Source organism: Phalaenopsis equestris, unplaced genomic scaffold (genome assembly GCF_001263595.1).
Source record: "Phalaenopsis equestris unplaced genomic scaffold, ASM126359v1 Scaffold000443, whole genome shotgun sequence".
Taxonomy (NCBI): Eukaryota; Viridiplantae; Streptophyta; class Magnoliopsida; order Asparagales; family Orchidaceae; genus Phalaenopsis; species Phalaenopsis equestris.
This window is the reverse complement of record NW_018164884.1, coordinates 379,912-391,250: the sequence shown is the minus strand read 5'-3', so window position 1 is coordinate 391,250 and position 11,339 is coordinate 379,912. Positions and strand designations below refer to the sequence as shown.

At 34.5% G+C, this 11,339-nt stretch overlaps 1 protein-coding gene across 3 annotated transcripts in view; it reads right to left on the bottom strand.

The window, feature by feature from the left end:
* The window catches only part of LOC110027773, a 41,290-nt gene that overhangs the window by 6,909 nt on the left and 23,042 nt on the right, over positions 1 to 11,339 (bottom strand). For all 3 annotated transcript variants that reach the window (XM_020729322.1, XM_020729323.1, XM_020729324.1), the window contains exons 7-8: positions 4,386 to 4,542; positions 4,200 to 4,293 (exon numbers count right to left, since the gene is read on the bottom strand). In XM_020729322.1, the coding sequence (XP_020584981.1) occupies positions 4,200 to 4,293; positions 4,386 to 4,542 (251 nt within the window). The remainder of the gene's footprint in view (positions 1 to 4,199; positions 4,294 to 4,385; positions 4,543 to 11,339) is intronic.

Genomic DNA, 11,339 nt, shown 5'->3' with positions numbered 1-11,339 from the left:
CCCCCCCCGTGCCCTACTCTTCTGCAACTGCTCCTAGCCGTTGCAAAACTTCCTTTTCTTTCCCTCTTCCTTCCTTAGATCTTACCTTTGTTTTCTCCCTCTCCTTCCCTATTTATACATGCTATCTTCTTTGGTCTAACCAATTTTTTGGTTGTTGCTTTTTCGTGTTCCAGGTGATCCTTTTAGCGTCTTCCCTCATTTGAGCATGTATCATTCAGTGTAGTGGTGCTTCAGCTGTATCTCGTCAAGGTGTTGTGTATCCCAGGTCCACTCCATCCACCAGTATCTCCCTTCGTCACTGTCGCCCTCCCAATTCCTTCAGCAGGCTATTCGACCTCCCGCAAACCTTTCTCCAGCAGTACTAACGAGCCACACCTCCCTCCCAAGCCGCTGAACCACTTCCTCCGCCTCCTCCCTCTATCGCGTCTCCCAGCCTTCCTCAATAGATTGTCGCGCCTCTTAATCTTCCCCCCAGAACGTTGTCGCGCCTCCCAATCTTCCCCCCATAAGGTTGCAGCGCCTCCCAGCCTTCCCACAGCAGGCTTTGTCTTTGTTGTCACCCACAGATATCTTTTATTGTTTACGTTGTTCATGTTTGTTTGTCTTTACTTCCTACTTTTCAAGTGTCATGTTTGCAATCCGTTTGAAATTCAAAAATAATATGTTTTCATTATGGTTTAGGTTTCCTCAGGAATCATTTGGTCTTAGAGCCTCCCAAAAAATAGCAATAGAAAGTTGTCGCGCCTCCCGACCATCCCTCAGCAGGCTGTCGCACCTCCCGGCCTTCCCCCAGTCGTTTGTCACACCTCCCAGCCTTTCTCTAGCAGGTTGGCGCACCTATAGGATCCTCTAGCACCCCTCCTACCTCCGTTGAACATCCGCAACCGGATCTCCGCCACACCCCAAAGTTGAAGATTCATCTGGCGCCCCTCTGGTCGACGTCGATCCCTCTGCAGTCTCTTCCAGCAAGCCTTCAGTCACTTACCGGCACCATCCATGACTGTTTTTTGTTTTGTGCTTAGTCTATTTTCTGCAATAGCTATTTCGATTTAACTGTTTATTTGTTTGTTTTACTAATTATGTATGCGTGCTTGTTGTTTATGTGTCATTGTAGGGGATGAGTAGTTTTTGAATTTCAACAATAAAATTTGTCGCGTCTGAGTCATGATTTGGGTTAACTTCGGCATCATTTGGTGTCAAAGCTAGACCAACCCTAATCCTGCCCTAGGGTTCCCTAGCTTCCGCCCCGTGACAAACTCTCTCTAATCTTGTCTACCATTGGAGCTACTCCAACCCTTTCATTGATATATTAGTTTCACATTTTGTCTTTTAAGTGTAAAGTCACTCCTCCATCAGAGCATTCTCATCTCAGCAACACTTGCCTTAATTTTAGGCTTCTCTTTTATAGACCAACAATCTACGCCATAAAATATTGTAGGTCTCACCACCATCTTATAAATTTTTCCTTTAAATCTAAGCGATACTTTTCTATCACACAATAGATCGGATGCATTCCTGCATTTCAACTATCCAGCTTGAATTATAACATCCACATATATATAATCATCACTTTGAACTATAGACTAGAGATAAGTAAAATGTTCACTCCTTTTAATGACTTAATCATCCATTGTTATAACCTCTACTAATAATGTATTCAATTTTAGATCTACTCAAACGAAAACCTTTAGACTTTAATGTTGACTTTAACAATTCAAGTTCCTAAACTCTCTCTAGTCTTCGTCCACAATAAGGATATCATCGGTGAAAAATGTACACCAAGGTACATCCTCTAGTAATATCCAATAAGAACATCCATAATTGAAACAAAAAAATATGGGCTTAAAACAGATCTCTGATGTAATCCAACTGAAATAGAAAAATACTTGGTCAATCTTCCTTGTGTTCGAACACAAGTAACAACTCTAGTATACATATCTTTAATGACTTGAATATAAATAATATCAACACATTTCTTTTCTATAATTATCTAAAGTACTTCTCTTTGGACCTTATCATAAGCTTTCTCTAAATCAACAAAAATCATAAGTAATTTGAAGAAAGAATTCAGATTGACTTTAAGAAATTTTTGTATCACATAGTAACCTATGTTTAATTATTATTTCCCATAACTTAATTCATTTATAATTTGCAAACTCTTGTGCATCACCTTTATTCTTAAAAGTAGAAATTAATAGACTTTTGCTCCACTCGTTGGACATCTTTTCATTTTTAAAATAATATTAAAAGCTTAATAAGCTGAAAAATTCCCAGATATCCTAAACATTTTCATATTTTATTGGAATAAGATCAGGTCCCACTGCTTTTCCACGCTTCATTTTCATTGAAGTCGCATTAACTTCTATTTTACTAATTTGATGATAGAAATAAAAAATTTTCTTATTATTTATGACTTTAAGATTATTAAATTCGATCGTATTTTCAAAATCTTCATTGAAAAAATTATTAAAATATCTCATTCACCTATAAGTCTTTATCGTGATCATTTATCATATATCAGTCCTAAAGCACTTCAGCACTCCGGCATTCGTGATCATTTATCATATATCAGTCCTAAAGCACTCCGGCACTCTGGCACTCCGGCACTCCGGCACTTCAACCAAAAATCCTTAATTTGAAAAACTATGCCTAGACTTATATTGTAAAATGGATAAGAAAATACGGGTACAACAATATGGTAACCATGATTTGATGTAAGCGGAATAGAACTACATCTATAGGCTTCTTTGCTCTATCCAAAAACCTCCAATAGAAGTGGACGTGGTCATGGATCTCCATTGATAATGATGTTCTTTATTTGGATTTGAATTTTGCAGTTGGAAGGAAGAATTTTGTTAGTTTAGGATTAGATGGAGAGGAATAGTGGCAGTTGGTGAAGTTGAGGTTTGGAAGAAAGAGAGGAGTTGGATTTGGTGTTGGGGGAGGAAGTAGTCGAAGAGACTTGAATGAGAATGTGAAAGGGAATTTCACTTAGCAAGTGAAGAAAAGAGGAGAGAAAAATTAAGGTTTAGAATTAGTAAGGACTAGGGAGGAGAGAGAGCGAGCAAGGATTGATATAATCCTCATTAAATCTAATTGCATCATAACACACCTATATATATATATATATATATATATAAGACCATTTATAACATGTAAACACACTTGAAATAAAAAAATACACTTAAATCTCCTAAGTGCATGTTAAAGTACAAATGCGCCATAACTATGGTGCCCTATGATCAATATTCAACTTTTCTAGGTAATGTGACCTAAAGAGGAATTATTCTTAGCTTTTATGTGCTAGAATTTATTTTTTATGGGAAATAATTTATTGTGCAAGCCGGTTGGTTTTAACATTATAACCTAAAGATGCATGATGGGAATGTTAATGCCAATGAAGGTAGGGCTCAGTCCAAGATCAAATCGTTGAAAAATATGCCGGCATAAAAATACATAAAAATTGCCAGCTCCTCACCTATAAGCTTAATCTTTTCGTTTAAAATGAATTGACTGCTAGTAAATCAAAACCAATTTTGTCGTTAGCCCAATTTTGAATAAACTGCTATCAAAGCTGACGTTCCAAATGAGATTAAATGGTTCATATGGACTGTGGAAGCCATATCTCTTGGATACCTTTATAATGGCCAAGCAAAGTTTAAGAGCATACAACTAACACACCGGCTCCATATGAGTAAGTGGGCTGTTGGTGCATGACACATTATGTTGACGCATGTTTAACTATCATTTGAGGGGAAGCGATAGAGAATGTGAAAAGTTAGAAGTTTCACACATGAAAGGGAGATTGCTAAGGGATATGACAGTGGGAAAAAAACATTTCGATGTGGAATGATCAAGGGTTTAGCCTCTCACCATGAGCTAAAGCTTTTGTATTGAAAAGTAGTTTAACCATGATAAATTTTGGTTCAATTTTGATTGCCATCTCTATATTGATGAGCATTATTCTTTCACAACTCGCCACACTGAACTTGGTTATGAAGTGTGTTTTATTTAACAAGAGTGACCATAGTTCTCGCTCGTTTTACTTTCCCAACTTTCCAAGTAAATTCCTCATAGTTTATGAATGATTATGAGAAGAAGCATGTAAGGCTAGTCATTGTACTACAATTTCACAGTTTCTTTATGACTAGTAAAAAGAACATAAATTACAAAAAAAAGCACTCTAAAAGCTTCAATACCTTGATGCAATATCAATTAGTCTTAGATGTCCATCATGTAAGGGGTTAAATGAACCTGATAAAATGATCTTCCTCTCAGAAGTTGCATTTTTATCTGACAATTCAAATGCACCATTTGTAGACGTTACAAATGTATTTGATGACTCTCACATCCAAATTAACCAATATAAATCACTTCGTAAGTACCAGAACCAAAATCATAAATTTTCATGCACACTTTCCCATCAATAATTTGTTGCAGTTCCTGCTCCTCGTCAAATTGTACTTCAGATTCAGTAGGCACCTCAGATTCATGTAGATCTGTAGTGATGGTTTGAGAGGCTTTGCAAGCATCTGCAATTGCCTTGCCAAAAATAAGATGAATGATTACAAATCTGCTCTGTGTATGATTTTGCCAATATTTTTAATATGACCTTAGTATATTTGCCTAGAGAAAAAAAAATTAATGAAACAGCCCTTAAACAAATGGACTTAATGCACATAAACAATGAAAGAACAAATAACTTCATCTAGGCAAGGTTGTAAGCACCTTCAAAGCTTGTATTTATGTTTTGTTAATTTTATACAGGAATTACAAGTAATATAAATTACAGTATTGAAAAAAAAAAAAACTAATCATAATAAAAAAATATAAAACAAAACTCAAGCTTTAAAGTAGTCTAATATGCTAAACAAATATAGGAGTTTAGGAAGAATATGATACATCATATTAACTAAAAAAGGAGTCAATAATCATAATTTATGAGGATATAAATTTATCTTCTGCAAATTTAAATTTCTCTCAAAAAATTCTTTCTAACAATAAGTTTCAAAAATACATCATCTTCCGACACTTCCCCTCAAGCTAGAACATACACATTTATTAGCTTCAGCTAAAGTAGATAGGTAAGAAAACAGGACATGATGTAGAGCTTTAAAAAGAATAAACACCACGTGTTTCAAGCTAAAAACATAAGGAGTCATCACAAGAAAATAGCGAATTACAGACAAAACTCAATGGTAGAAACTTTCGATCATTAAATCCTTCAAAGCTTGTATTTATGTTTCGTTAGTTCTATACATGATTTACAAGTAATATAAATTACAGCCTTGCACAAAAAAATAATAATAATAAATAAAACAAAACTCAAGCTTTAAAGCAGTCTAAGATGCTAAACAAATATAGGAATTGAGAAGGAAGAATATGGTATATCATACTGACTAAAAAAGGAGTCCATAATCATAATTTATGAAGATACAAATTCATCTTCCCGAAATCTAAAATTCTCTCAAAAAAAATATTTCTAACAATAATTTAAAAAAATACAAAATATTCCAACACTTCCCCCTCAAGCTAGAGCATACATATTTATTAGCTTCAGCCAAAGTAAATACGTGAGAAAACAGTAAATGACAGCTTTAAAAAGGATAAACACCACTTGTTTCAAGCTAAGAACATAAGCAGTCATCACAGGAAAAACAGTGAATTACTGACAAAACTCACCAGTACAAACTTTCGTCAATTAAATCCAAGGAAAAATCCCACAACTTAGGGGTCGCCAAACATCCTCCAATATAATAATTGAGGAGAAATTTTTTTGGTAATATTTCGGCCGATGATTTTGTGGTGACAAATAAGCTAGAAAGCTTACTTATTACCAACAGATAATATCAGCCAAAAATCCGTCAATTAATGAAATAAATTCCAGTCTGATGCAAAGCCCCCATTTTTGTGACATCTCCTCATTTTCTTCTCACATTTAAGAAACTGTTAAAGGTTGAAATCAGCAAAGATTCCCTTATAGAGACGTAAAAAGGGGGAAGCTAGGCGCAGGGAGCAAGGGAGGATTTAGCTTGTCAATTTCTAGTGAGGAAATGCATTTATTCCCTTCTCTATAAGTTAATTAACAAACATCTCTATATGAGAAACTCATTAGAGCAGAACAATAATATGAGGACTAGTCATATGTTTTGTTGTCCTCTGCACCATTCATTTATCTTGCAATCCAATTTATCCAAATTTTAAATTTTATGCTCATCAGAAATGTAAATCGTGAGAATTGAAAAGAGCATATTGATATTCAGGTTTTGGATATTGATTTTATTTTTATTGCCCAATAGAACAATACCATGCCGACTTGTTTTTTGGCTATTCGAGTAGTTTGTATGCTTTCTAGAAGAAAGAAATAACCCAACCTAACTTATCTGAATATATACAGTTACCTGAACATTTGATCAAGAGGAGTAGAAAAAATTGGTTCATTTGATTATGAATGTAATATTTAAATGGAGTGAGGGCGACTTTCATAGGTTCACTCCATATTTTGGATTATTGGAATTATTTTAACTCATATATATTGTTATACATTGTTGTATAATTATCATATAACTTTTAAGAAATGGATTTAAAATTTGATCGTCATGATAATTGTCATTATGTTATTGAAATTTTTTATGATAGTGGGTAGAAAATGATATAAGATCGGAGGAGGATAGTGTAGGGAGATAATCATAGAAAATATAAAACACTAAATAAAGTCATGCTATGTAATTTATCACCAAGACGAATGGCCTAAGAGATTAAATATATCAATGATGTAAAATGGATAACATGTTTTGCATCTCTTCTTTAATCAATTCAACGTTTTTTACAGCCAAAAACTAAAATACTATTTTTAGCAATTTATTTTCACCCTCCATCTCACTCATAACCCTTTATCTCTCTTGCTCTCTTGATCATATCTTCATTTACAAGTGTTGGGGGACATAAGAGCAGGGAAACTTATAAATTGCCATATATGTTATAGGAATCAATGGTAACCTAAATCATATAAATTACAAATACTACATGCATCTATGACAAGCTTCTCTATGATTAACAAATGCTCATGTTCATCTTCAAAACTTCATGCAACCTTACATAAGAATTTTATATAATCCACAAGAATTTGATAAGAAATAAATATAGGTTTCACAAAAAGATCTAAGATCAAAATATTCAAATTTTAGAGACTCCCTTCACTCGTATTAAATATAGAGTATTAAAACTATAATATCAAATTGATCTCTGGATTATATGAAACTAGTGCAGAAGTGCAGAAAGTTTTGAAAACAACCATGAGAAATAATAAGAGAAGTTTGTCATGAATGCATATGATATTTGTGCGCCATGGATATATGTGTTGATTAGTTCCCGTAATGTATAAGAATTGGATATCTACAAATTAACCTATGCTCATTTGCCCCAAGCATGTGCATATAGGAAGAGATGACAAGAGTTGTAGATAGTATGACTAAAATAGATAACAAGATTTTATGAGTTACTTAAATGACCAAAATTAACAAGGAAATTATAGAATTTGTTAAACCAGACCAATGGACTCTACTTAATGCCAAAGTTATTCTTCCTATGTAAGCATAAACAATTTCTCCCGCCAAAATACCAAAAGAGTTTGCTATATATAAATACTCTACTAAAGATTGTCATAAAAGAAGGCATTACTCACATCACTTTGTAGTAGAGTCCAACCTTGATTGATAACAACTGTGAGAAGAAGACGGAGTGAGAAAAGAATAGAAAAATCCACAATTATTTGCGGTAGAAGGCTAATTTAGTGCCTAGACTACTTAAATAGATACTAAAATAGTCCACACACTCTTAAATGAGAACTAAAACAGTCCAATCGAGATACCATTTTAGATGTTTTCTAAATAGTATGAAAACTAAATTAGCCATTTAAATATAGTACCAGTTGTCTAAGTGGACAATATCAAAAGGGCAATGTTAATAGCTAAAATCATAAAAAGGAAATGACACACGATGGTGATTACTATGTAGGACAATCTAAACTCAAAGAGCAATGAGATATAAAAATATTAATGAAGATTGTCAAGAGGAGGATGACTCAATTGACAATGTCAAGGCAGAATAGAGGATAGGAGCAGCAGCGGTCAAATGGTAGATGGGACATCTTCAACACCTCCAACAGTCATCTTTCCCAAAATATGAACCAAAAATATGCTATCGAAAGATTAACAAACTCAGTCTTATTTTGAATAAATTAAAAATTAATAGAAAAAATACAGAGCACAGCAAACTCTTAAAAGAAAATTTTAGAGAGATGTAGAGCACCCTTTCTAGGTGCAGAAATGGACCCATTCACGGCAACCACAATTAGTAAAGAGGACAAGTGAGGAGAAGAAGGTCGAGGTTATTTGTTAAATGAAAAGAGATGCCTAAACTTAAAACTAGAATATATTAGTAAAGAAAACTGAAAGAATCTAGAGAATCAGACAACATAAGCAGCAGAGATTAATGTCTATTATTGCTGTGAAGTACCAATTAGAAAAAACGCACTAGGAGTAGTTAGAGTAGGACAATATGTGAAGGTTTATGCTAAACAGTGAAAGGATATTTGAATTTCTACCAATAATATTTAGGATAACAATTAATTAGGTGTAACGTTGGCAAAATGTGAAAGTATCCTGGACACGACCACCATTAATCCTACCACCACATTTATAATTGCTCTGACGACACTTACCGACAACAAACAAAGCTAATTGATCGGGAGATGAGATTAAGTAATGGAAAACTTAGTGATCTTAAAAACTTAAGAGAGAGAAGTGGCAAAATAAGGCGCTATGAAATTGGCCATGAACTAAGACTACACATTTCATCAAGAAGGGTGCAGACTGAAGAAAAATTTAATAATAAAAAATTCTTTATTTGGTTTTGACAAATATTTGGGTTAATCATGATGGAATAGCATTAAAATAATTCCTTCCATTTGCCTCATAGAGCACTATAAAATTCTTGGATCTGCATAGCACTTTTTTTTTTAAGAGAAAATGAAATATTACTCATAGTAAGCACAGGAAATATTACTCTCTTGAAAGTAGATGGAATTAAAAAGTCCCACATTTTCTAAGTTAAATCCTGACACGTGACAATTTAGACAACTAAAATTTCAAAAATATTAAGTAATCAAGTAAGTGCAGCGTAATCAAATGATTGTCATGGTGTCATTGTTGTCTTAAGTTATGTCAAGATGAAAGATATTATTGTGAGAGTCCACAAGAAATTGAAAACCAAAAAACAAAGTTGGTACCATTAAATGTGACAGCAGAACGAAGAAAAGAGAGCTAGTCTCACTAAGGGAAGAGATACGGGTCAATAGACCGTGTGGTAAAAACAATATTTTCAAAGCAAAAAATAAAATGTAATGCGTAAGAGAGCGAAGCAATGGTTTTATTCGCTAATACGTAATTACTTGCTTGTATCCTATATCCTTCACACATCATCAGAGAAGTTTTGGTAAGCAGTGGATAGCCAAGTCATCAGGATGAATTTCAAATCAAAGTCAAACTCGGCAAAATGTTCAGCTCAGGATATATGCATTATCTCAACAAGAACTTAAGAACTCTCCTAAAGTTGACACTGGTATGTGTCGGCGATAAAAAGTTGGGGGAGTGATGAGTTGCCCGTAAGAAGCTGTTGGTCATCGGAATCGAAATCTTGTCACCCGCTTCGGAATGCCGCTTTAATTTACATATAGATTTAAGTTTAGAAAAATATGAAATCAAACTGACCCTATAATTTTCACAGTTTAAATGAAAGAGCACTCTACCTCAAACTTTGTATTTATCCTGAGGGATAAACACACGAAAGAGCACTCTACCTCAAACTCTGTATTTATCCTGAGGGATAAACACAAAACTTGAGAATGAGGTTCGATCAAATAAACTAAGAAATATATGACGTCCGTTTGGTCTGCGAAACCGTTTTATTTGCCGACAAATTCCCCTATTTAATATAAAAAATTAAATAGGGTTTATTTTAAATTGGGTTCGGAAAAGCTTCCTATAAGGGCAAGCCCCTATAGTTAATTACATCTTAAATGACCGAAGTCACTTAAGAATACTCTCGATAAAAATCAGGAAAAATTATCTTCAAGGACTTCAAAAGGATGATTCAAGGACTTCAAAAGGATGAGACTTTTCAACTAAATTGGACAAAGAAGTGCGAAAGGGGAATGACTCAAATTTTGAACATTTATTACAGAATCCAAAAGAAGAACTAAGGGATGTCATAGATCCAGAGGAGATCCTCGGTGACTTCCCAGTCACCCTATGGTTTGAAATATTCAAGTGTTTTATCCTGCCAATTTTATTTAATTAGGACTTACATTCGTATGAAACGATCACACAAACAATCTGGAAGATATGAGGATTTAGGTCGTGACGAACGACAACCTCGAAATCCTAAAACGAGTTAGGGCTTAGATTGCACAGCAGAACTGTACAAATGCCTAACGAAAAGGTTGAGGATTTATGATGCGCTAGGCGAACAACCTCGAAATTCTATGGATTGTTGTTTTAATTTCTAGGAAATGAATGGTTTAGCTGAAGAAGACATGTTTTGTTGTTGAAGATGGTCGTGTTGCCCACCGCACTAGTTCCAAGCTCCTTGTCGTGACGAGTTTAAGTTTTCTAAGGTGTCAGGTTATAATGTCAAATCCAACGGCCCTATAGTTGTAGTTCTTTAGATATTTTATAGATAATATGTTGAAGTTGTACAGTGTATAGCATAACAGTAGAGTATGTAGCACAGGACAAGCAGTAGAGTATGCAGTAAAGAAAGCAGTACAACATGCAGTGTAAAGAAAAGTAAAAAGTGCAGCAGATAGGTGATTATAAGAGAATAACATGTTGTAAACATAAAACAAACATGTATACCTGGGAAATTCGTTGTTCCTTAAGCGTAATTGATGCAATAGGTACAAGCAACAAAACTTGAGGAAACAAACTGAAATGCTTTATATAAACGAAAATAAAGAAACATCGTCCAGAAATCTCGAGAAAGATCGTCAAAAGACCCACGACAAGAGAAATGTGAAGAAATCGACGAATCGACAAAACAATAAAAATCGTAGAAAACACGAGAAAATCCCGAAAAGAGACCACGAGTGCTTTGTCCAAAAATTCTAAAAAAAACATGAAAAAGTCCGAAAAAAGGGGGACCACAAACACTCAGGTCGGGGCTAGGCTCAACTATATATTAGTACTCGAGGGTCGTCGAAGGCTATTCGGTCACCCGGATGTATAAATCCCGCCACTCAACTAGAAGGGTGTCCAATCGAACCTAACTCAGGATGGTAC